The sequence below is a fragment of the Selaginella moellendorffii genome, unplaced genomic scaffold, assembly GCF_000143415.4.
Source record: "Selaginella moellendorffii unplaced genomic scaffold, v1.0 SELMOscaffold_0, whole genome shotgun sequence".
NCBI classification, from domain to species: Eukaryota; Viridiplantae; Streptophyta; class Lycopodiopsida; order Selaginellales; family Selaginellaceae; genus Selaginella; species Selaginella moellendorffii.
The window spans coordinates 215,432-241,678 of NW_003314261.1; the positions used below are offsets into that span (position 1 = coordinate 215,432).

Genomic DNA, 26,247 nt, shown 5'->3' on the forward strand with positions numbered 1-26,247 from the left:
ATATCAAAGTCATAGACAATGATATCTTAGAGACTTAATTATCAGTGAATAAAGCTTAGATTAGAACACAAAAGTATTCCAAGTAAGTTATCATCCGATAAACCAATATTATAGGATAAGAACCACCAAGATCACTAGCATTGGAAAACATAAGATTCACCATCCAACAAAATTCAATAGCAAGTATATCATCAAGGAAACTCAATAATAAAGCTTAACTACCAAAGATTGTAAATAGCATAGCAAACAACTCACAAAAGACAACTTAAAGAACACAAAGTATCATTAACCGATAAGCACAATGCTCGAAGGAAATAACATCCCAATCTATTAAAACTAGCTATGGTAACAATCAACGGAATAGAATGAATGCGGTAAAACCAACAAACACTCCGTCATGCCAATTATTGCAATAGCCAATCTGAATAGATCCCGGTCAACAATACCAAGGAACTCAAGTTGCTTAAGCAAGTGTCAGCAACGTCTTACTGATGTCTTAAACCCAAAAGACCAATCCAGAGCAAACCACAAAAAACATGTGGTATTGTGAAAAGCCATAAACTATCAAAGAGAACAACTAACCATCATGAAAAATCATCAATCATCCTATCAAAAAGAGATATGTAGAATCATTATCTAAGAAGGAATCCACCATCCCGAAGAATAACAAATCATTCTAGATCAACGATAATCAAGCAAAACCTGTTGACAAGGATAATCAATTATCTTAGATGATAGTCAATTATCACCAATGATTGCTAGATGCAAAGGCCAACTTCAACATTGAAGCTAATGAGTCAAAATGCTTTCCCCAACAACTTCAAACAAATGGAACAATGAACATAAAAACTCAAGGAGCTGAAAGTTCGAAGAAGTCTATAGCCAAGTGTTGTTTAACAATGATCACGAGTCTCACATGAACTAACTTCAATGTTAAAGAAGAAATCATGGTACAACACACAATATCTTCCTCAACACATCCATAAGCTATACTTCATAATATAAAGCTAATTGAGAGCATGTCTGCATCAATCCAAAAGCTAAACACAATGAAGCTATGCTCCACAAGTGATCACTAAACGATCCTCCATGAATCCATCTTTAGCAAAACGTAACTCACTTCGTAACAAGCACAAAAAAAATCATCAATGATCAATATATTCCAACTCAAATCCTACAAGGATTCAAACATTTCAATATCGATCACTAACTCCTTCTCTTGTAAGGCTAGCATAGTCCACGACTAAATCACCATTCAAGGAAAAGCTCAAAACTCAACCTCGGCTAAGCAATCTCATCTAGAACACAACTAACTCAACTTGCCACTCAGTTCATTTGAACGTCAATACAGTTGCTAACTAGCAAATGCACGAATGCCAACAACATAAAGCTAAAGCCAAATCATCAACACTATCTTTATCAATGAAACTCAATATCAATCATCAGAGAGACATTTCATTTCACTCAAATCTCAACATCAATAATATCAACAATAAGGCATCACTTCAATGCCATCAACACCAAAACAAAACTAAAAGAAAGCAAGAGTGAATCACCACTCAAAGCTCTCCAACAACCAAGCTAACCAAAGTCAAAGATACTATGCTTAGTATCCGAGACCAATCCTTCAGCAAAACTCAGTTACAAATAACACATTATCAAGGAGTGATTCACCATGTCCAAGACTCAATGAAATCCAACACTATGGACTAGATATAACCAAATGATATCGATAGAGGTAGAGTCGACATGTTAACATGAAAAGCTCATGTAAGTCTAACGACACGATCCTCTACAACACCAAGCAAGCCCATCACTGCTAAATCATCCTCAAGCAAAGCAAGTGTCAACAGTCCTCGACTAAGTCTACAAGTAATCACTAATCACAAAGCAACTAACAATCACTCCTCAATTTGCCTTCACGAGACCCAAACACCAACTCTTGTCATCAAGTTATATACTTGTCCAACATGAACGTGATACCCCAGGTACGAGATAAAAGTTCATAGACAAGCACAAACTAAATGACCACTCGAATCCAACTCAACCGCGATAAGCTCACCAAAACATTTAGCCACTAACTCTGAGCATGTTTTGAAGAGGCTAGCTATGCATGATCAACACTCAGTCGAAACGAAAGTGAAGATCATGAGATGGACTCATGTCGATACACAACCTCCACTTAGACAAAGCTATAGTATGGGTACCAACATCTCGAACTCAAACAACTAAGTTGGACATCACTATCCTCAGCCAAAGCGTAGGGCCACCAAGACCAAGTCAAGATCAGTGAGAGCTCATTACTCTCATAGAGTCTAAGCGAAATGCAAGGTGCAACCTGTCACCGAGCATAATGCTACAAAAGAGAGGCACAAGAGTCACCCTTCTTAGAAAAGTGCAACGGCCACTTTTCTACACCAACTCCAGACTCTATCCAACTCAATTGCCTTAGCCCCAAAAGTCAGCATCCCTTCCGAGCTGCATCATACAAACTATTTACTAAGGTCTAAGCCAACCAAAGTCAACTCCAACCCTTTCACTAGTTTGTATTGGCTTACGAAAACATAATGGTTTTCGAGCAAAGTGACTGACAGATTAGCCATTGGAAAAGCCTAAGAAAATTTATGGAAAAATTTCCATCTTAGGAAAATTCCTCATCACTTGAAATAACAATGCCACTTCCACTAACACAAGTGTTAGTGATGTCAATGCCCCAACTACACACCTTCTCCATCCAACAATCTACTCCAAATGCTAATAAATTAACTGACAAGTCATAGCAAATGAATATTATAACCCTTTTCCAACATCCAATGGGCAAACTCAAGGAAACAAGGTACCCACATAAGTTTAGCATAATGGACCATCTTCGAGAATCCAATCAAAGCTACTACAATGTTACTTCGTGCAAATAAACTAGCTTCACCATCAACCACTTTGGGGTTGATCATCATTTAACCAAGCAATTTCGTAAACACATTACTCATTATTACATGGATATGATATAAGCATCACAATGACTTGATCATCAATTGAGCAACACCATAAGCAATGCCTATATCATTACTTCAAAAGTTTATGTGAGTATCAAGTGTCAACTTGATTCGACAAAATGCAACATAAATGCCACTCCACCAATAGAGATTTACAACACCGAATACCACTAACTTTTGTTCACAACACAATCAAGCTTATGCCACTCTCTTTCTGACTAAACTCAAAACTAATCCAACACCAAGCTACTCAAGGAGCAATAGCAAGGTTCTCTGGAAAAGAATTGAGCATTGCAACCCAAGTCTTCCAATAGTGAGCCTAGACAAAATGGTTTAGCGTTTCACCGCTATCCATTCCACAACTCATTATTTGTAAGACCACCATAACCAACATGCATCAAGGTAGGGACTCTTGATTGCATAATGTGAACACGAGCAATGAGTCACATCTTGTTGCAAATCATCTCTCCAAGAAGAGAAGATGATTTACGTATTTAATCCTTCGTCCCTGACAACTCTCTTTTCAGTCTCATCTTTGACTAAACCTCAAGCTTGCTTTTGCACTACCTTCAGTCCAATCCAAGAAAAGTTTATGAGAGAGCACAGCAATGATTATTTGAACCAATAGACTAATCCCTACAATTTTGATTGATCCACTTATAATCATGTTTAGGAAGGATCCACTAGTGCCGTGCTAAATAGCTACAGACTAACCTATTTACCACTCATAGCAAACCCAGGGAAGGTTTACTTTCACCCATGGTACATGGAACAACTCATAGAACCATTGATAGGCTAACATTAATCCTGCCAACTCAAAGTGTAACCTCGAGTTGCTAATGTGCCTCACTCATGAGCCCAAGCAAAAACTTGTGCAAACAAAACACCTCAATCCATCTTATGAGCCCAAGAGCAAGCTCACATTATCATAGTACAAAAAGGTAACAAAAAACAATACCCAAGGAACAACTGTGAAGCCTTTGCACCAAAACATGCACCCACTCGGATCATCGTTTTTATCTCTGCGTATGCAACGAGACTAGTTGCCCAATCTCATTGGATAGTACTCGCCGAGACTCATCCTCTGATACCAAATGTAGCGCACGTGGTTTTTACCCTTTATCCTATGGTGATTTACCATAGGATAACACCACGAAGCGGAACCTAAACCCTCAAACCTAAACGTGACAGATGCCACATGTCATATGCCACATGTCCAAAGGACAGTGGTGTAGAAGCAAAGGTTTAAAGCCTTGGGCCACTGAACAAAGGAATGGTGCCAAACTCCCAAGCTTGAAGCCAAGGAGTGACGGAACCGAACCATGGAGCAACTCCCAAGCATACAGCCCAAAGAGCGAAGGGACAAAAGCCCGGAGCGACTTGGAATAGTCCTAGAGTAACCAGCATCCTAATGCCAGGACTAGTACGCAAAACTGAGCCAAACGGAGTCTGGCACTATTTCAGCATACCGGTGGCCTAATATGAGGATATGGGTACTCCACTAGCTAGCATGGAATGGAACTTGGGCTTAGACCCAAGCTGGAGGCAGAACAAGGATAGGCACTCAAGCGGGAGCTAGACTATGCCTTAGGTTGGTTGACCATGCCCCGACCTACCCACTATCCCTACTATACATTTGGAACCCCCCACAGCCCCCCCCCCCCCCCCCTTAAGAACACACATTTTGGGCTTTCACCCCAAGCCTCCCTTAGTATCAGGAGTTAGTCTCTGGGACAAGCTCAAAACTTACTAAATATGGAATGGTGCTAGAATGCAAATTTGGACACGGGACGAACACCATTGTGTTCAAGCCAATCTCTACATTCCGTAGATATGCCAAATGAGCAAATCTAGACACTTTCCATAAATAGCATTTAGGACCGAAATGATACTAACATAAAGGGCATGATAGCGAGGGTGTTTGGCAAACACGGTAAGCTATCATCTAGTGATATTGAGGGACTAATCTCAATACACAAGGGTTCTTGTCAAGCCAGTGCAAGACAGAGCAAAAGAGAACTAAGAGCCAGGCTGAGTATGCTCAGCTAGAAACATATAGGAGTTCCTACCTTATATCCATCTGGCTAAGTACAGGTGCTAAGCCCAGTAAACTAACACTTGAACAAGAGGGGCTGATAAAGGGAACTAGCAATACCGACCTTCTGTTGTCGTGGTAATAAAGAAAGAATGTCCGTAAGGACCGGTTGATAGGTTACTTTCGATACCCGAAGTCACATTCGCAACACTGCCACCCATGCTTAGACTGGGAGTATTGACTATTCAATTTCTCGGGAGAACTAGAGTTTGCTCTTGAACAATTCACTAAACTACCCTGCTTGTCAATTCATATTCACTCTAGCCTTGGACTTCCTAGTGGTTATCCCATCACCCAACACTTGGGTATAACCTTCCTAGGCCAAACTGGCCTTTCCTTGCCAAACTAGCTCCACTAAGGTCTAACCCCCACACTTTTTGGAATCCTCTATAGCCGCTCCCCCCCCCCCCCCCCCCCCCCTATTTGGGGGACGATCACTTTGGGCTTTCACCTAACAACCTGTATTAGTGTTCGGACTCAAACTTGGACTCAGACTTGGTCTCAATCTTGGACTCGGACTTGGACTTGGTCTCAGTCTTGGTCCTCGGTCTCAATCTCGATCCTCCATCTCGGTCTTGGTCTTGGTCTCGGACTCCATCTTAGACTCCATCTCGAGTCCATCTTTGACTCCATCTCGGACTCCATCTCAGGTCCATCTTGGATTCCATCTCGGGTCCATCTTGGACTCTATCTCGGTCCATCTCGGACTCCATCTGGGGTTCAGCTTGGACTCCATCTTGGACTCCATCTCGGGTCTATCTCGAACTCTATCTTGGGTCCATTTTGGACTCTATCTCGGACTCCATCTCAAGTCCTCTTGTGTCCCTTTTCTAGAGACTCACTTACGGCTTGTTTCGTGCTTGTTTTTTAGCACTTCATTGGGAGTTCCACTCCCGCTCTCGACCTTTCGAGTCAAAGCTTTTAGTCCTTATATGTTACCCTCATTTGGCTTCCGCCTCAACTATTACCACATAGCACCTTTTTGGCTCCTCTTTGGGGCCTAGGGAATTTATGTCTCACATGTATCTACCCCACTATGTTCTCTTGTGCACTAATGTGTGGCTTTCATGTACCTTCCTAAGCTCTATATACTTTATTATTAATGCTTGATATAAGTTTTGTTCCATCCTAAATGGTGTATTCTCCTTCTATCCACACATCTATCCTTTTTGTTTATCTTTGTTGTTTCATCTCTTTTTGCAATTACTTCTTTTGGCATTTGATCTCTCTTTAGTTGTGAATTTCTAGAGTTGCAGGTTATGGGTTCTCTTTGTGCCAAGGATCCACCCATAGTCGCCTATTGTAGAGCATCTTGGACCACAGAGAATCTCTAAATATTCCTTCTAGGGGATATTTTAAGCATGAAAGAGGATATTCCACATAGGGGTATATATTGTAAGTTAGGGCATAAGTGCTATGGAGGAGTTTCTTGCTATGTTTTGAGCAAGTTTGTGAGCAAGAGGTGTGCTAACTGCACACCAGTTTTGCTTTACCAGATCAGCTTCTCAAGTCATATATTAGGAGTTTTATATGGGATGGTGAATGCTGATGATAAATGATAAATGACCACAACCTTTATTCTAGTGTAGCATGCAATACTATGGAGGGCAGCTAAAGAAACACTTTGCATTTTGAACTTGATCCCCAGTCTGGTACATCATGAGAAGAATAAGCACTTTCTCAAGAAGATCTCAGCACTTCTGCTACTGATAGGCATTGTGATTGTGGTGGCAATGCTCATGGTAGTGCAAGGACCACAAATCTGAGGAGGGGCAATTCATCATATTCCTCTTTAGATCTTATTCCTTGATCACACAGTAGAGTTGTTAGGCACCAAGTCAAGATAATAGGATAAAGAAAGGGCTTTACAATCAAGTGATCACGTGTAGCGCACCTTATCTCTCTCCCCTTAATCCAACTGGAAAAGGGGCAATTGCTTGATAAGAGAGCCCTTAGTGACTATTTTATCCCCATTTATCTCCCAAGGTTCCAAGGATCCACGGTGACAGTATATCCAATTCTCATCCCATGATCACATGCTCTACACTCACCCCCCCTTCAGAAATGTCAATGTCCTCATTGACTATTGACTAACAACCCCTACTGAGCCAAGGGGAACCAGCACCTCCATTTCCACACTCAATCTACCAATCCTTCCATTGTGTAAACCAGCTATTCCATGTGAGGCAACTAGTCATCCACCCGTACCGCAGTCCCACGTACGCATGGATGCCCAATACGTATGATTTCAAATTTAGGGGTAGAAATATACCTTGCTCAAGGGTATATTATACTTTTAACTAAGCCACTAATCAATGGGAATCGAACCCGTGCCACGGTGAATACCTTCGTCCGTGGATACTCCACACAAGAGGAAGGACATACGCATGGATGCCTAATACGTATGATTTCAAATTTAGGGGTAGGAATATACCTTGCTCAAGGGTATATTATACTTTTAACTAGCCACTAATCAATGGGAATCGAACCCGTGCCATTTGCTCCGATACCAACTGTAGCGCACCTTATCTCTCTCCCCTTAAGCCAACTGGAAAAGGGGCAATTGCTTGATGAGAGAGCCCTTAGTGGCTATTTTATCCCCATTTATCTCCCAAGGTTCCAAGGATCCACGATGACAGTATATCTAAATCTCATCCCATGATCACTGCTACATTATGCCAGTTGGCTTAGGGTGTAAGAGATGGGATCCTAACAAGAGCTAAGGAGTCATGATTGCATACTAGTACATTTGGGTGAGCTTGATTGTAAATATCAGATCTTCTATAAATCTTGCCATCTCAAGATCATTCCACAGCAAAACCACATCATCTCTCAAAGAGCGATTGACTCCAAGTTCAAGGCCTGTTTTAGTGATCATCCTTCAAGCAAACTTCATGAACCAATCTGCAGCAGGTGCAGTCTCCATGATATACTTCTCAATAGCGGTTGATAAAAGTCCTCTCCTTCCTATGTAGGTGGAGATAACAGCTAGCATGTCTAGTCGACTAACATCTATAAACGCTTGGATGTTGCTGTCATCAAACCCAGGTAGACTGTAAATCTCTCTCACATCAAATGGTTTCATAGTTCCAGAAAGAAGATTCTGCCGAACCGTCAACATGCTCTTTCCTGTAACTGAAACAAATAGGGGACTTCGCCTGTGTTACGAACACGGCCGGGATCCCGGCCGTGTTCACCGTGTTTCACGAACACGGCCATGGGTCGTGTTCCCACGGCCGTGTTCGTGAACAGTGGTCCGTGTTACTAACACGGACCACTGTTCAGAATATTCTCGTGCGGAATATTCTGGTTTTAGGGCGCACGGCATCACACGACAATCCAGCCAGGGCGCACCATTTCAGGGCACAGCAGCAGCAATCCAAGGCAAACAAGCATGGCGCAGCAATCTAGCATACTGCGAAAGCATCCTTCTTCGCGATGGTGGGATGAGGTAAGTGTTCTTGAGAGCAGGGGGCATGGCCACAAATTATGGTCATGCAAATACTGCCCAATGGTGAACAAACTGAGTGGTGTTGATCGTGTGCAAGCTCATCTGTTAGGAGAAGGCCCAGGCAGCAAGGATATTGTGAGTTGTCCTCTCATCCCAGGTAACAAGAAAGCGGATCTGCTCAATATGCAAAAGGTTATTGATTCCGAGAAAGGGGCAAGGGGGAAGAAACGGCCGAATGAATCTGGTGGTGCTTCTATGAGAATGGATGGCAATGTCCAAGGATTTCCACCGGTGGTATCATCCTAGTCAAGTGGAAGTGGCTGCAGTTCCCTGTTTTATAGCAAACAGAGTCAAGTCCATATTGTTGATTCGATGGATCCTGAGCGGAAGAACCGAGTTGATGTGGCTATCGGAAGATTTTTCTGGAATGAACACATTCCATTTGTCAAGGCTCGGTCACCTTACTTCCTCAACATGATACAGGAAGCTGCCAGGCATGGTGTGCCTTATGCACCACCAAAATATGATGATCTCCGGGATAAGCTTTTGGTGAAAGAGAAACGATTCATTGACATTGAGATGGCGTCCTTGAGGAAGCAGTGGGAGCAGAGGGGTGCAACCATATGCGCAGACGGGTGGGCAGATAGGAGGAATCGGCATATCATGGGGCTTGTGGCATATAGTCAAGGACGAGGAGCTTTTTTGAAGGCTATCGACATTTCCTTAACAGGAAAAACAGCTGAAAATACTCTGCGCTGCTGGGAAGAAGGCATTAACATTGTAGGTGCAGAGAACGTTGTCATGGTTGTGACCGATGGGGAAAATGCAAACAGAGCAGCAGCAGCACTTTTGCAACAGAGGTACCCGAAAATTCAATGGGCAGCATGTTTTGCCCATTGCTTGAATAATGCCTTGAAAGACTTCGGTGTACTTCCATGGATGGCAACACTTCTGGAGTGTGGAAAGTCTTTGGTGATCTTTGTTAGAAACCACTCTCATATAGTGGCACTGCTGGCGGAGTTTACTCACAAGCGATTGCTGCATTATTGTGATACCAAGTTCGGCTACAACTTCATTATGATGGAGAGGCTGGTGGAGCTCCGAGAAGCTTTACAACAGATGTTCATATGCCCTGCGTACAGAGCAAGGCCTGAGTCGAAGTCGAGAGCAGGAAGGGACAGTTATGCAACGGTTTTTGATGACAGTTTCTGGCAACAGGTTAAGGACATGCTAGAGGTGTCCAAGGATGTTATGCTGCTTATTCGTGTTGTGGACGGTGATATACCTGCGATTGGAAAGATATATGGGTGCATGAACAGGTTGGATGCAAGTTTAGAGGAAGGACAGTCGGATTATGGCAGGTACAGGGAACTTCATCAGATCATGTCTAATAGGTGGCATGAGTATCACTCGCTCATGCACTCAGTAGCGTACATGTTGGACCCCGAGTTTCAGGAGTATGAAAAGCATGCTAACAGAGAGGTCATGAAGGACTGGAATGCTTATCTGCTGGCCATGTTTACATCCAGTGAGAGGGATGTGATATGTGATGAGCTTTTAACTTACCGGAGGATAGGAGGCATTTTCAACTCATATGATGCTAAGGCTGATCACACTAAGAGGGGAGCTGTACGTTGGTGGGAGGACTATGGTTATGAAACTCCAGCTCTTCAGAAGTTGGCCATTCGAGTTCTAAGTCAGGCATGCTCGTCGTCCTCGGTGGAGAGATTGTTCAATACTTTCGAGCATGTTTCTTCAAAAAAGAGGAACAGACTTACCATGGACAGGACAGCGGATCTGGTTTTTGTGGCTTGCAACACCAGGTTGTTAACCTGCAAAAATGATTGTGATTACGACAAGTTTGTAAGCTACAAAGTCCTGGAGACAGTTCCTCATCCTGAAGACGAGCTTAAGTCAGGACAGGAAGAGGAAGATGGAGATGATGTCGAAGATCGTGAGGTCGAAGATCATGAGGTTGAAGATGACGATGAGATGTAGGATATTTGAGTAGTTTAAAAGTGTGAAGTAGTTTATGTGCAAATAAAAATATTAAGAATAATATAATAAAATATAGCATATTCCTATAATAATATAATAAGAAATAGAATATAATTTTTAAATAACATATTCTTAGAATATTCAGTAGAATATTCGTGAGCCATCGTGGGCCGTGATCATGTTCCGTGTTCGGGTTCCTGAAATCTAAGGCTCGTGTTCGTGTTCCGTGTTCGTGTTCGTAACTATGGACTTCGCAGCACACCATATGACTTAAGTGCAAGGATGATGAGATTCAACAAAGACTGCCCTTTCTGAGGAGTTCGGCTGCCCTGTAATAATACCTGAGCGTCATCTAGCACAACTGTGCCATCCCCCCAACCCACCCTGTTTACTAGCTTTTCTATGGTGAAGTTCCTAACCAAAGATGGACTTCACCAAAGCAAGCAACTCCTCAACCAGATCCAGAAACACGTCATCAACTGCCGGATACTCCATCTGAACAAACACCCAGTCTCGTGGAACAAGCCCTGGCTTACACTCTTTCAATAATTTAAGCCCAGTGAGCCGTGCAAGGATTATTCAACATGTTTTCTTTATGGAGAAAGCAATGGGAGATCCCAGCCTATGTTCTTTAGTCCATGGGAAGAGGATGATGATGATCCTCTTCCTTGACTTGGCTGTGCCTATGCTCCACCTATAGCAGTTGCTGTGACACGAGCTTCTGAGCCTGAAAAAGGTGGTATCCTGGATTCCTGATAATTTTGTTCCTGCGACTGATCCTGACCAAGTTCCAAAGTCTGATCATGGCCAGGTTCCTAAGTGCAACATTTTTGAGCCTGAGCATATGGTTCCGAACCTATGCGTACTCATGATCAAGATATTGTCTAAGTTTTGAGCCGCTCTGGATGCCCTTTGACATATACAAAAGTATTAGCGAGAGCAAGCTGAGAGGTGAACAAGAGCAGCTGCTGTAGCCTCTTATCATCTTAGCTAGAAGACCATGTTTACAGCCATGAAAGTGTAGGTTTTTGTTAAGCTTGTACAAGCTAAGAACTTTCCTTATGCTACTGCATAGGATCAAGCTGTAGCTGATGAGATGCAAGCTCATAAGAAAAATGAGACTTGGTACATTCCTGAATTTGTTCTTGACAATGCTATTATCATTTTTGACAAAGCTTCTTTTTTACATGAAAGCTGGACTGTCAGGAAAAGTTGAACGCTCCAAAGCCAGGCTTGTGGTGAGAGGCTTCACTCAGATTGAAGGCATTGACTGTACAGAAACCTTCAGCCTAGTCATAAAGATGGCCTTTATCAGACTGTTACTTGCTTTGGCAGCATAGCATGATCTTTATGTGGATGTGAAGATGGCTTTTTTACATGGAGAAATTCCTGAAGAGGTTTACATCTAGCTCCTGACAAGCCTAGATTCAAGCAAGAAGATTTACAGGCTGAAGAGGGCTCTCTATGACCTGAAGCAAAGTCCACGCATCTGGTACAAGAAAATCAATTCTTTTCTGATTTCTCTTGGATTCAAGGAAAACCATGCTGACTCATTTGTCTATATGAAGTTGGAGGATGGTGCCTTGGTCATTTTTGTGGATGATGGGATCTTTGTTTCCAACAACAAAGCACTCCTGAAATCAAGCAAAAGTTAGCCAAACTCGAGATGCAAGATTTTGGCTCTGCGAATACCTTCCTTGGGATTCAATTCAGCAACCATGATCAAGAGTTATGACACTCTCAGGCTAAGCTTATGTGGAGGAAGTATTGTGCAGGTTTGGGATTGAGAACCCCAATCCTTTTGTTACTCCAATGCAAGCAAGTACTCCTTTGTTAGTTGAGATGTCTCCTTCCAGCAAGGATAAGAAACAACAAATGGAGCTTGTGCCATATAAGTCATTGGATGCTTGATCTATTGGCCATTTGCACCTGCCCAAACATTGCTTATTTGTGGGAGCCAAGTATATGGCAAATCCAGGATGGCCACATTGGCATGCTGTAAAATGGATCTTAGAGTCATTGCTAATTTTGGCCTTTGTTTCTGGTGAAGCTTTTATTTTGTGAAGCTTTATATAGCACTCATCAAGCCAGTATTCGAGGAGAAACAACATTTTTTGTATCCAATGTGCTAAAGCTCAAGTAAATCCGCTGCAAGATAAACAAGAAATAGCTCTTCAAATTCCGCAGCTAAAAAAAAAAGAGAGAAATGACACCATAGAAAGCACGGTCACACCAGATTCACCATTTGTTAGGGGAATAATAGGAGGCGAGCTGACACTCAAATACGTGGCAATCAAGAATCAGATTGCTGATTTATTCATGAAGGCTCTAGCACCTATTGTTTTCTGCAAACATCGAGAAACACTGAACATCAAAAGGTATTTGAATTGACCTGTGGATCAACGAGTACACTGCCTTGACATCCCGGGTGAGAGCAACAATGAGTACCTAGGATACAGAGTGCACCAAAAAGAAAGAAATGCCACTTTTTCCAATCCAGAAAGCACAAAAAAAACTCTTTACACCATGTCGTCTTGGAGACGTCCTGAGGATGCAAACAAATTTGCGAGCAGTATGTAGGTAGCGGAGTCTCCCGGGTTGAGCTCCAGAGCGTGCTCTGCCACTCGAGCTGCTCGTTCGGCGTCCTGCTGGAGCTTGCAGTTCCCCAGCAATGCACTCCACGCCGTGGCCTTTTCAAGAGGTGGCACTGGCATGCTATGGACAAACTCCTCGGCTCGATCTAGCTGCCCGCTCCTCCCTAGCATGTCTGCGATGCAGTTGAAGTGATCTTTGCTTAGAGCAACGTCAAAATCACTCGCCATGGACACAAGTAATGCGTGGCAAGTGTCGTGCAACATCCCGACGTAGCTGCACGCCACCATGACACTCTTAAACGATGCCTCGTCAGGCATCACGCCGCAGAGAAGCATCTCGTGGTAAAGCTCCAAGGCCTCGAAGCCGTGCCCACTCTGGGCATAAGCTTGGATCATTGCATTCCATGAAACGACATTCCTTTTTGAAAGAGATTCAAACATCTCACGTGCTATTTCCATGCATCCTTGACCTGCGTAAGTGGCCAACATGGTCGTCCAGCCAAATGCCTCATGCAGGGGCATAGAGGTGAATACCACGGCAGCACCATGCAAATGACCATTCAGAACATTTGCTGCTATCAGTGCGTTCCAGGCAACGACGTCGCGGCATGGCATCGAGTTAAAAGTTTCCACGGCGCGGTCGAGATAGCCTCCCTGACCATGCACATCGATCATGGAGGTCCACGTTACAATGCTACGCTCCGGCATGCAAAGAAAGAGCTCCGTAGCGTGATCCAGGTGCCCGTTTTGATACATCGCTCGAAACAAAGTGTTCCAGGAGATGACGTCCCAGGCGGGCATCTTGTGGAAGGCCAAGTGTGCCAAAGTTAGCAGTCCAAGATTGCCATGGAGTAGAATCATAGAGTTCCAAGCACCAATGTTGCGCTCGGGCATCTTGTCAAAGCAACACTTTGCCTGCATTTGATGCCCATACTGGGCAAAAGCTGCCAGCATAGCGTTCCATGACATGAGATTGTGCTCGGGCATTGTTCGAAAAATCCGAGCTGCCTCCAATACCCTGCCTTGCTGCGCGTAAGCATAGAAAAGAATGTTCCACGTAGCAATGCCCCAGAGAGGCATCTTGTCAAACATGTACTTCGCGTCGTCCGGATGCCCATTCTGGGCAGTCGCTTGGATGATGGCATTCCAGGACACCTCGTTGCGAGTTGGCATCGAATGGAAGTAGAATAGAGCGGCATCAATTTCACCAAGTTGGGCACAGCCGGTAACGAGAGAGCTCAAACAGACAACGCTCCAAGAGGGAGTTCGCTCCATGAGGAGCCGAGCCTCTTGCATTTGCCCGTTGCTGGCATATACGGTGGTAATATTGTTCCAGGACACAGCGTCTCTGAGCGGCATGGCGTGGAACACTTTCCATGCCGACTGGATCTGGCCGTTGCAAATGTGTGCGTGGAGGAGGATGTTCCAGGAGAAGAGATTTGGCCGCGGCAGTGCGGCAAATACGGCAGCGGCGTCGCCCAGGCAGCCGCATTCCGCGTAAGCGTGGACGAGGAGATTGAGCAGAAAGGCGCTGCGGCTGTGGCGATCGCTGGCGGCTATTGTGCGATGAACGATCCTGGTACGAGCAACATCCTTGTGGGCAGCACACGACTGGAGAAGATTTGCGAGCTCGTCCTTCTCGCCATTGAGACGCCTCTGCCGCCATCTCATACATATAATGCCTTTCTACAGCTACAAATGAGAAAATTCCACTGCCAGTAAGTGCTCCTCGTCTTTCACGCCCAGCCTTGAGTTTGTCATCACAGCCACAAGCCCACGCAAGCTTTGTCTCCCTCATTCTTTAGAACACGATCAAGCGACCTATTTAATTTCTTTTCTTTCTCTCCCTGTGGTAGAGCATATTGAGTTGGTGCTTGTAGATAGGCACCACAAAATTTAAAACAAGTGATACATCCGACACGCGTCTAATTTGTGCCGGTTGGAAATACACCACAGGCGTGTTTCATGCCTTGATTAGTTTATCTATAATTAATTTCTTGACTTAAGAAATGATAATCCTGCCAGCCTCGTGTTTGTTGTGCTGGGCTGAGTAGAGGCTACACGCAATGGTGACGGGTCCAGCACTACAGAGAATTTCCAAGGGTCTGTGGACATGTTAGGTAAATAGAAACAAACACAGCTCTTGTAAGTTGTAGATATATTAGAGAAAGCACGTTTGCATTTCACAAGAGAATGGAAGCTAATAGCGTAAGACAAATTTTCGAGCAAGGAAACCTCGATTGATCGAGTGTATGCTCAAGCACGGCCACAGCCGATGGAGTGACCATGTTGGTATATAAACATCATATGACTCTTCATGTAATGGATCTCCTACAGGTCTTAAGCGATGCGGGGAGAGCTGCAGACTGCGATGGATCAACTATCTGAGGCCAGCGTTCAACTACAGCGATCCCTCTTCCCAGGAGGAGTAGCTTACATGGGAAACAGGTGGAGTTTCTCCCATAACTCCACCTGTGAGTAGCAGATGGTCCCACATTGCTGCGAAGCTCCCTGATCGCACATACAACCAGGTCAAAAAGTTTTTAGAACTCGAGCATTAGAAAGAAATTCAGCTTTGACACCAACCTCTCAAACCTAGCAGTCTAGACACATAAGATAACATTTGAGCGACTGCTGCTACTGCCAGATCCACTGAAATGGCTTCTTACAAATAGCAGCAACGGCAGCAGAAACTGTCCAGTTTCGCAGAGCAAGCAGCACGAGGATCAAGAATCCAGAAATCATCAATTAACGTCTGGGTTTCGAGGCTACGAACACTTTCGATCTCGCACACAGTTTCAGGGAGACCAGCAGTGGGATGCTCCAGATCGCAACGAGTCGTGCAGCACGGGCCGGCACATCGTTCCTGGAGGGAAGACGACTTGCTTTGGGCAGGATTTGGCTCGACTTGAAGGCAGTAAAACCGTTCTCACCATGTATAAACACCGTGTGACAAGAATCGCATTTTCTAAGCTCGCATGCGCATCACGTTGCTGACGAATGATCCTTTTGACTGCTAGAACTGCACAACAAGAAATTCACCGCTAGTGGAGCTGGTTGCAGAAGCGCCAGGCAGATTGAGCACAAGCACGACAATCGCCATGCCCGCCAGAGACGTGGTGTTGATGGTGTATGCACAAGAAAACATCATCTCGCCGAAGAGATATTTCTCGCCATGCCCTGTCATGACATTGTCTCTGCTTGCAGCATATGCGTAACGTGAGCATCATAGACGCATGTTGATTCTTCCACTGGACAATGTTTGATTCCACTACAACTCTATCACGCAGAGGCTGAGGAACTGGAGAACGTGACTAAGAGTGTTTTATCGCTTGCCGTCCGGAGCACTGCGTGTTTTCAAAAACGATGCCCAAGCCGGATGTGTGTGAAGCGCGAACGATCTTCAACTCGACGACAAAAATGTCGTGTCTTGGACCGCCGCCTACACGCGGGGCGGTTGTCCCAGCAGGGCGAGGCCAAGAGGCTGTTGCATGCCGAGCGGCAGGAACATCGTGTCGTGGGGCGCGGCGCTGGCGGCCCACTGTCACGGGCACAAAATGCCCAAGTCGAGGGCGATCCTCCTCACCACGCAGTCCGACGCGGGACTGCAGGAGGAGGCGACTCAGCATCCGCGACTTGGTGCTATGGAACTCCAGACGACAAACGAGATGACACAGTGGGTGGGACACGACGGCCCGAGGCTTCGCTCTGGCATCCACTGAAACATGGCCTCCAGCAACTTGGCAGGTGCGTGCTTGTAGCTGGAGGAGGAGTTCTTCTTTCTCGTTGTCAAGAAAGTTGAACGGTCAGCTCTTGTTCTCAAACCAAGCTGAAGCCAGTCTCTCGCAAAATCCGCAGTTAAATGCTGCCATTTGCCACAACATAGAAATGAAAAACCCATCCCAATTACTCTTTTCTCGCCTGTGTTCTCCACTCCACTCGAGTCCAACGGACTTCCTGGACAAGGCGTCCTAGGCAGTGTGAACTTCGGCCACTATTTCGTTGTTCCTGGCATCACAATCCAGTTGTGACGCTGATCTCTTGTGATCCCTCTCCACTTACATCAAGGCGATATATGTTAACAGATGGGTCTTTCCCCCCTGGTGTGTTTACCTCTATGCCCTTGCATGAGGCTTTTGGCTGGCCGACGATGTTGGAATCCATAGACAATTTCCAGGCACCCTGGAATTCCAGGCATGTCACGGCATGGCATCAACCATGGCGCTGTGAGATATATAGCCTCGCTGACCATGCACGTTGATCCACTATGGAAAGAAAGAGCATGCCCCATCTCTAAACAAGATAGGGGCCAAATTTAACAATCCGTGAGTAGAATGAGTTCCACGCCATGCCGTTCAGCAGGCACTTGCAAGAGGCTCGGTTACTCATGGAGCGAACTCCCTGTTGGAGAGTTGTCTCCGGCTGCTCTAGTTGCGCTCGGGCATCTTGTCAAAGCAACACTTCGCCTCCGATTGATGCCCATACTAGGAATAAGCTGCCGGCATAGCGTTCCACGACATGAGGTTGTGCTCGGGCATTGTACGAGAGTCGAACTGCTTCCAATACCATGCCTTGATGCGCGTAAGCATAGAAAAGAATGTTCCACGTTCAATGCTCCGGGCACCTTGCCAAACACGTACTTCGCATTCTCTGGATGCCCATTCTGGGCAGTCGCTTGCATTCCAGGACACCTCGTTGTGAGTTCGCAGTAGAATACAGCAGCATCAAGGTCACCATGCCGATCTATTGCAAATGAGCAACATCTTTCTCGGCGCCAGACGACTGGAGAAGATTTGCGCGGGATTGAGACGCCTCTGCCGCCATCTCATACACAAAAGGCCTTGCATCTACACGAAGTTATCATCACACATTGACAGAAGTGTGTCCACCCTGCCCCCGGGATGGCTGGATCTCCGAAAAACAAGGAATGGGTCGCGTCGAAACCGAAGAGGAATCCAGCCAAGTAGTGGCCCAACGAGCATGAGGCACACGGTAGAACGAGTTTGCCATAGCAGCGACAAGTGTGTCTCTCATTCTCTAGGACAATGTACAACAGGCACGATCAAAGCTGCCCTCGCTACCTGTTTTATTTGCGAGCATTTGTCAAGTTTTGGATACTTCTAATTGTGACGGTTGGTAGCTAGCTAGGAAAGAATCAGCGTGTTTCATGCTTTTGTCTCTATAATTATGGCTTGGCTTAACTAATGATAGTCGCAGCCAACCTCGAGTTTGTTGTGTTAGACGGGTGGCACAAAACACAATTCTTTTAGAAGGCAGGCGAATGGAAGTTAATAGCAGCGGTAAGAAAAATCCACGAGCAAGGAAACCTCTGATGCTACGGCGTGGGCTGTGGTCGCCGGATGAAGACGAGCGATTGATCGAGTGCGTGCTCAAGCACGGCCACAGCCGATGGAGTGACGTTCCAAAGCATGCCGGTATATACACATCATGACTCTGACATGAGAAGTGCTTTCATAGAGACAAATGATCTGTGGTGATGGTCGTGAGCACAGGTCTCAAGCGATGCGGGAAGAGCTGCAGGCTGCGATGGCTCAACTATCTGAGACCGGAGCTCAACCACAGCGATTTCTCGCCCCAGGAGGAGAAGTTCATTGCGGAAATGCATGCAATTGTGGGAAACAGGTGGGGTTTCTCTTCCAATGTTTCTACGAACCCGTGAAACTTTTGCCTTACAACTAGCAGATGGTCCCAGATTGCTGCAAAGCTCCCCGGTCGCACAGATAACCAGATCAAGAACTACTGGAACTCGAACATCAGAAAGAAGTTCAAGGCGCTTGGGATTGATCCCGTGACAGTCTCTCAGACCCAGCAGTCTATAGACACAACTTCCTCAGGCTCTACAAGTGAATTCGAAGCTCCAAGTGCCGCTACTGCCAGATCCACTGAAGTCGCCTCTTGGGCATTCACAAACAGCAGCTGCAGCAGCAGCAGAAATTTTCCAGCTTCGCAGAGCCAGCAGCACGAGGATCAAGAACCCAGAAGTCATGGTCTGGAGGCCACGAACATCCTCGACCCTTTCGATTTCGCATATATTTTCGAGGATTCCAGCAGCGGGATGCTCCAGAGCAGCGAGTCGTGCAGATCTTTCCTGGAGGAAGACTACTTATTCTGGGCAGGATTCTGCTCAACTTGAAGGCAGGAAAAACCATTATCTCCATGCACAAACTCCTTTTTCTAAGCTCGCATGTCTACAAGTTCACTGCTAGAACTGCAAAACAATTGAAAGATTTATCGCCATATACACCGGTCATCATGTCATGCGAGTGGAGCTGGTTGCAGGAGCTTGCTCTGCGCCAGCAGCTTGCGAACAGGACGGCAATCTCATCGCCGCCAACACCCTGATCGCTAATCATCTCGTCCAGATGGTCCAGATCTATGTATGCCAGCAGCAGCCTGACTCTACAATGCCACGCAGACGCTGATTCATGAACTCCATAATCAGCAGCCCGTGTCTTCGTGGGCGATCCTCCTCATCACTCATTCGACGAGAAGGCGACTCGCCATCCCCAGCATCCGCGACTCCACGAACGGGCAGTAATGGTCGCGAGTAGCTGAGTCGCCAGAGAGAAGATCATCCCCGGGCACAGGCGCGCGCGCGCTCCGAGGACGACAAACGGATGGCACGATCCGAAGCTTCGCTCCAGCATCTTCTACAAGCCCACTAGCTCCCAGCGCAGCGATCATGGGATACACAATGAGACAATCGACCGACCGTCATCTCGGGGAATGCCTCGGAGGAGAATGCCATCGTTTGAGCATATGCCGTAAACGGGCATGTGGGCCTCGGTGAAGATGTTTCCTATGTGGAGATCTAGCGAAAATCACCACCCGGTTCTTGTACCAAGTCGTGGATGTAGAGCCGCCTCGAAGCCCAGCAGGTGGGCGGCGGCAGGCATACCATGGTTGATATGGGTTGTTCACTTTGATTGATAGGGAATTCTAATGCACCCAGCAAGTTCAGGAACATTTCTCTTCTTTCTCGTTGTTCCAGCTCTCTCTCCCCGCAACATATAGATTACAAACAACCAAGAGCGCAAGATTATCGAACGAGTTTTTGGCAGACTCCACCATGGCATGCAGCAGCCCGACGTAGCTCCACGCCGGCCTCGAAGCTGTGCCCGTTTTGGGTATAAGCTTGGATCATAGCATTCGATGAAACAACGTTCCACTTCGGAAAATCTCACGTGCTTTTTCCATGGATCCAAAGCCTCATGTAGGGGTGTAGAGGTGTTTGCAGGCTCCCGGAGGATGGTGGAGGTGAAGTCGTCGGCGGTCACGGTGCTTACCACAGTGGCACTATGTACATGACCATTTAGAACATTCGCTGCTATCATGTCCCTCAAGGCTCTGATACCATGAAAAGATATGCAGAAGCAATGATGGATGTTTTAACTCGAATGGCCAAATATACATATGTAACTTCACGCACCGAGTTAAAAGTTTCCATGGCACGGTCGAGACCTCACCATGCACTATCATGGAGGTCCAAGTTACCGTGCTACACTCCAGCATGAAAAGAAAGAGTGATCCAGGTGCCCGTTTTGGTAGCTCGAAACAAACTGTTCCAGGAGATAACGTCCTAGGCGGGTTACGCTCTTCAAAACAACACTTCGCCGATTGATGCCCATTTGGGGCATAAGATGCTAGCTTAGAGTTCCACGACATTGGGCAACCTCCGTTATTCTGCATTGCTCCGCGTAAGCATAAAAAAAATGTTGCAATGCTCCAAAGAGGCATCTTGTCACACACGTACGTCGCATCGTCTAGATGTTGTTCCAGGACACAGCGTCTCTGTCCAGGATAAGAGATTCAGCGGCGTCGCCCAAGCAGCCGATCCTGTGTGAGCAACATCTTTGTGGGCACCACACGACTTGCGAGCTCGTCCTTCCCGGGACTTCAAATGAGGAGGATTTGGAGGCCCCCACTGCCAAGATTCGAGGCTGGCTTGGCCGCAATCCCTCCAGTGAGTGCTCCTCGTCTCTCACGGCCAGCCTTGAGCGTTGACAAAATCCCGCCCCGTAACGTAACGCGAAGAAACAAGGAATGGGTCGCCCAGTTGGCTGAGTTGTAGCCAAGGGAAAGCAACGAGCGAGCGAGGCGAGCGTGAGACACGTCCTGGTCAGCAATGTAGAACGAGCTCGCCATCGCAGCCACAGGCAACGCCAGCTCTTTTGGAAGCTTGCGTGGTGTCCCTTGTCCACCTTTCCCTTGAATTCCCGTCTATAATGTCTCTCTCATTCTCTAGGACAACAACAGGCACGATCAAATTTTATTTGCGGGCATTTGTCGAGTCTCGGAGGGCGATGCTATGCCGACGCGCTTTTATTGGAAATCACACCAAATCCTCGAATCATCGTGTTTCATGCCTACAGTCTTGATTAAACAAGAGCCTTGGCATTTTGCCTCAACTTGGTCCACCGCCGGCTTAATTATTACAGCGCTCAAGAAATGATAATCGCGCCACCTCGGAGACTAGCTTTCATCTAGGCTCGTAGCTGCACACTGGCAATGGTGGCGGGTCCAACAATACAAAGATTTTCCAAGGGAAAGAGAAGTAAAAGCACGTCTCGCAGTTACAAATGGTAGTTAAATCGAAACAAAAAAACGATACAGTTCTTGAGAATTGTGTTATATAGTCACTGGAGAAGAGAAGGTTATGGGCGAAGAGGAATATTTTCCTTCTCCACAGTGCTGTCCAGGAACTCAAAGGTCCCAAGTTTGGATCTTGCAGGACAATGGAAGTTAATAGCAGTGGTAAGACAAATCTTCGAACAAGGAGACCTTTGATGGCACGGCGTGGGCTGTGGTCGCCAGAGGAAGACGAGCGATTGATGGAGTGCCTGCTCAAGCACGGCCACAGCCGATGGAGTGACATTCCAAAGCATGCGGGTATATAAACATCATGTGACTCTCATAAGCAATCTCGTACATGTGATGATCCTGACAGGTCTCAAGCGATGCGGGAAGAGCTGCAGGCTGCGATGGATCAACTATCTGAGGCCGGAGCTCAACCATAGCGATTTCTCGGCCCAGGAGGAGAAGTTCATTGTGGAAATGCATGCAATTGTGGGAAACAGGTGGGAGTTTTCACTTCATGACCAATGTTTGCTACGAACCCTGAAACTTTTCCCATACAACGAGCAGGTGGTCCCAGATTGCTGCAAAGCTCCCCGGTCGCACAGACAACCAGATCAAGAACTACTGGAACTCGACCATCAAAAAGAAGTTCAAGGCGCTTGGGATTGATCCCGTGACACACGCTAGATCAACCTCTATGCACACAACCTCCTCAGGGCTTATTAGAAGTGAATTCGAAGCTCCTGCCGCGAGTGCTGCTACTGCCAGATCCACTGAAGTCGTGTCTTGGGCACTCACAAACAGCAGCAACAGCGGCGGCAGCAGTACTAGCAGCAGCAGCAGCAGAAATTCTCCAGTTTCGCAGAGCCAGCAGCACGAGGAGCCCAGGAGTCATCAATGTCTGGTGGGTTTCGAGGCTGGGTCTGTTGCTGCTGCCGCTACGACCATCCTCGACCCCTTCGATCTCGCACACATTTTCGAGGAGCCCAGCACCGAAATGCTCCAGAGCAGCGAGTCGCGGGGCGGATCTTTCCTGGAGGAAGATGACTTGTTCTGGACAGGATTCGGCTCGCAGGAAAATCATTCTTCGTTGAGTGAAATCCGTATATTCCACGTGTAAACTATCGCCACTGAAAAAATATGCCAGAGTGTATAGAGATACAAAATCGCATTTTCTAAGCTCGCATGCGCATCACGTTGCTGACCAATGATCCCTCGAGCAACTACAGTGCTACAAGTTGACTACTAGAAGAACTAGATGTTCACGAAAGCATTAACGCTTTTTAGATTGATCACCACGCTTTGTACAATCTATTGATCGAAAGATTTCTCACCATATATAGAACAACCATGTCATGCGAGTGGAGCTGGTTGCGATCGCAGGTGAGCTGCGGCAGTGCAGGAGCTTGCTCCGTGCCAGGCAGCTCGAGCACAAGCACGAGAATCTCGTCGCCTCCAACACCTTGATCGCCAATCATCTCGTCCAGATGTATGCGCGCTGCGGCAGCCTGGACGACGCTTGCCGCGTCTTCCAGCACATTCAGCAGCCAGATGCCTTCTCCTGGAACATCCTCGTGCAGGCGCACGCCACCTCTGGCCGCCTCCACGACGCGGCTGCGATCTTCTTCTCCGTCATGCCCGCCAGAGACGTGGTGTCGTGGACGACCATGGTGAGGATGTATGCACAGGACAGGCAACAACGTCTGGCGCAGGAGATCTTTCTCGCCATGCCATGTCACAACCTCGTCTCGTGGAACACCTTGCTTGCAGGCTATGCCCAACAAGGGTATATAGAAGTAGCGCAGCGGGTGTTTGATGCGGCGCCTTGCAAAGATGAGATTTCGTGGACGACTATGTTACAATGCTACGCAGACGCTGAGGAACTGGAAAACGTGCTAGGAGTGTTCCATCGCTTGCCTGAGCACTGCGTATTTTCAAAGACGGTCGTCATGTGTGCGTATGCCCAAGCCGGGCATGTGTGTGAAGCTCGAACGATCTTCGATTCCATGGAGGGCGATGACAAAAACGTCGTGTCTTGGACCGCAATGATCTCCGCCTACGCGCGGGGCGATTGTCCCAGCAGCTGGGGCGAGGCCAAGAGGCTGTTCGATCGCATGCCGAGCGGCAGGAACATCGTGTCGTGGGGCGCGGTGCTGGCGGCGCACTGTCACGGCGGGGACGTTGATACCGCGCGGCACATCCACGGCAAAATGCCCGAGTGGGACGCCGTGTCGTGGGCGATCCTCCTCACCGCCCAGTCCGACGCGGGACTGCTGGAGGAGGCGACTGCCGGCTTCCACGCCATGCCCAGCATCCGCGACGTGGTGCTATGGAACGCGCTGCTCCAGGCGCAGGCCAAGAACGGGCAGCTGCTCGAGGACGACAAGCGCATTTTCCACAAAATGCCGCAGTGGGATCCCGTGTCGTGGAACACCATCATCGGGGCGGTGGCGGCGAAGGGCTCGATCGAAGAGGCACAGTGGCTGCACGAGTGCTTGTCTCACAAGACGGTTGTGTCGTGGAACGCCATGATCGCCGCGCTGGGAGCTAGTGGGATCATCGAGGAGGCGGAGGCGATGTTCCAGCGGATGCCGGAGCGAAGCCTCGGGTCGTGGAGCGCGCTTGTTGCCTCGCTGGCGGGGAATGGCTACTGTGTCGAGGCGAAGCAGGCGCTGGAGGAGATGCCCGTGTGCACGGCCGCTGCTGTAGCGGCGATGATTGGGTGCTATGCGGTATTGGGGGACGTGGCGGAGGCGAAACGGGTGTTTGAGCGGCTGCCAGAAGATGTTGCGGTGATGAATGCCATGGTTTCAGCGTATGCCGTAAACGAGCATGTAGAGCTGGCCAAGGAGTTGTTTGATCGATTTCCAGAGAAAAGCGTGCGTTCATGGAACAGCATTATAGAAGCATATGCACAGTCTGGGCAGATGGTAGAGGCGAAAACATTGTTTGATTCTATGCCGGAAAGAAACAACCTCTCGTGGAATGCTGCTCTTGCAGCTTATGCGGCAAACGGGCAACTTGAGGAGGCCGTTTCTACCTTTGGGAGGATGTCTCACTGCAACACTTGCTCGTGGAACTGCATGGTGGCTGCCTTTGCACACAAGGGGCGACTCGAGGATGCAAAGATTCTCTTTAACAACACTCCACAGCACAATCTGGCGTCGTGGAACAACATAATCGGTGCGTATGCCGCCAAAGGGCATGGGCACGAGGCACTCGACCTGTTCCAGGAAATGGTGCTGGCCGGCTTCACCCCAGACTGCATCACCTTCATGCATGTCCTAGGAGCGTGCAGTCACGTCGGGATGTTGCGGCGGAGCTGTGAGCTGTTTGCATGGATGAGCAGCGAGCACTACCGCAGCCCCACCCGGCAACACTACTACAGAATGATTGACGTCGTGGCGAGGGCGGGAGAAGTAGCGGAGGCGGAACGGCTGGTTCATGGCCTGCCGTTTTCGCCGGATCCTGTGGCATGGTCGACGGTGCTGGCCGCGTGCAGAACTCACGGGGACGTTGAGTGCGGAGCCCGAGCAGCGCAGCAGCTGGGTTGCATGGGAGTTGCAGTGGGCACGCGTGGTGAGGAAGAAGAGTCGCATCATAGGCAATGGCATCGCGGCAGACAAGACGAGAGCTGCAGCAATCACTACGTGCTCCTGTCCAACATGTTTGTGGCGGTTGGCCGGCGAGAGGACGCTGCGTGCTTGAGACGAAGCATGCAAGACAAAGGGCTCCGGAAACCACCTGGCGTGAGCATTGTCGAGCCACATTTCTAGATTCTATCTATGGTTTCTGTGGCCAAACTTACAGCAAGGAACACGAGCGAGTATCGGCAGAGCTCCTCACACTCCTCTTGACGAAACCACACCTTGGTGATCCCACCCGGTTCTTGTACCTCCAGGAAGCACGCATTGCGAGCCACTGTGCATCCATCATCTCAAACGCTACGCAGTACAAGAAGTCAAAAGCTTGCTCGTCTTAACCAGATTCTTGTGCGTTCTCAGAACATACCGGCCAAGTTCTAAAGTCGCCGGTGTAGAGCGGCCTCGAAGCTCGCAGTGGACCATGGATAACTTTTCTTTTCGTTCTGCACCCAGTGCTGACACAAAATGATACAAACTTATGCCCGTTGTTCGGCTTCAAGAGGAGCAATTTTCTTTCTTCCAACCTTGCTAAATCGTCTTCGTCTTCCACAAAGCAATATTGTTCTTTCGATGGCTTGGAGCTAGCTTTTCTCGCGGCCGGGAAGACGAACCAGGCCATGAACACCAACACGATCGCCGCGAGTCTCATTGTTCCAGCCCTGCTCCAACGAGAGAACGATGCTATCCCATTCAATAGAGTTTAAGCAGCTAGGCTGGCACTGACTGCAAGATTATCGAAGCTGAACTAGTTAATGGCCTAGTGTCAATCTGATCAGCGTTAGTAGCGTGAAGCAAGCGTTCGATCTAGCTCGAACAATAGGGCCGCATTTTTGGATCACTCACAAGTTTGGCAAGCAGTATGAAAGAGGAGATT

At 47.4% G+C, this 26,247-nt stretch overlaps 4 protein-coding genes across 4 annotated transcripts; 3 read left to right on the forward strand and 1 right to left on the reverse strand.

Moving 5' to 3' along the window:
• Positions 1-8,911: 8,911 nt before the first annotated feature.
• On the forward strand, positions 8,912-10,537 carry LOC112346035. The gene has a single exon (XM_024674001.1). The coding sequence runs from the start codon at positions 8,912-8,914 to the stop codon at positions 10,535-10,537; it is 1,626 nt and encodes a 541-aa protein (XP_024529769.1).
• A 2,519-nt stretch (positions 10,538-13,056) lies between these two features.
• On the reverse strand, positions 13,057-14,304 carry LOC9633080 (pentatricopeptide repeat-containing protein At4g02750). Its single transcript, XM_002960662.2, has one exon. The coding sequence runs from the start codon at positions 14,302-14,304 to the stop codon at positions 13,057-13,059; it is 1,248 nt and encodes a 415-aa protein (XP_002960708.2).
• Positions 14,305-18,457: 4,153 nt separating this feature from the next.
• LOC112346120 lies at positions 18,458-22,908 on the forward strand. Its single transcript, XM_024674266.1, has 11 exons — positions 18,458-18,566; positions 18,645-18,774; positions 18,835-19,280; positions 19,432-19,529; positions 19,945-20,030; positions 20,370-20,430; positions 20,932-21,115; positions 21,224-21,270; positions 21,789-22,041; positions 22,100-22,229; positions 22,297-22,908. The coding sequence occupies exons 1-11, from the start codon at positions 18,464-18,466 to the stop codon at positions 22,847-22,849; spliced, it is 2,091 nt and encodes a 696-aa protein (XP_024530034.1). The 5' UTR covers positions 18,458-18,463; the 3' UTR covers positions 22,850-22,908.
• Positions 22,909-23,084: 176 nt separating this feature from the next.
• Positions 23,085-25,505, forward strand: LOC9633081 (pentatricopeptide repeat-containing protein At4g02750). Its single transcript, XM_024674305.1, has one exon. The coding sequence runs from the start codon at positions 23,085-23,087 to the stop codon at positions 25,503-25,505; it is 2,421 nt and encodes an 806-aa protein (XP_024530073.1).
• Positions 25,506-26,247: the final 742 nt, after the last annotated feature.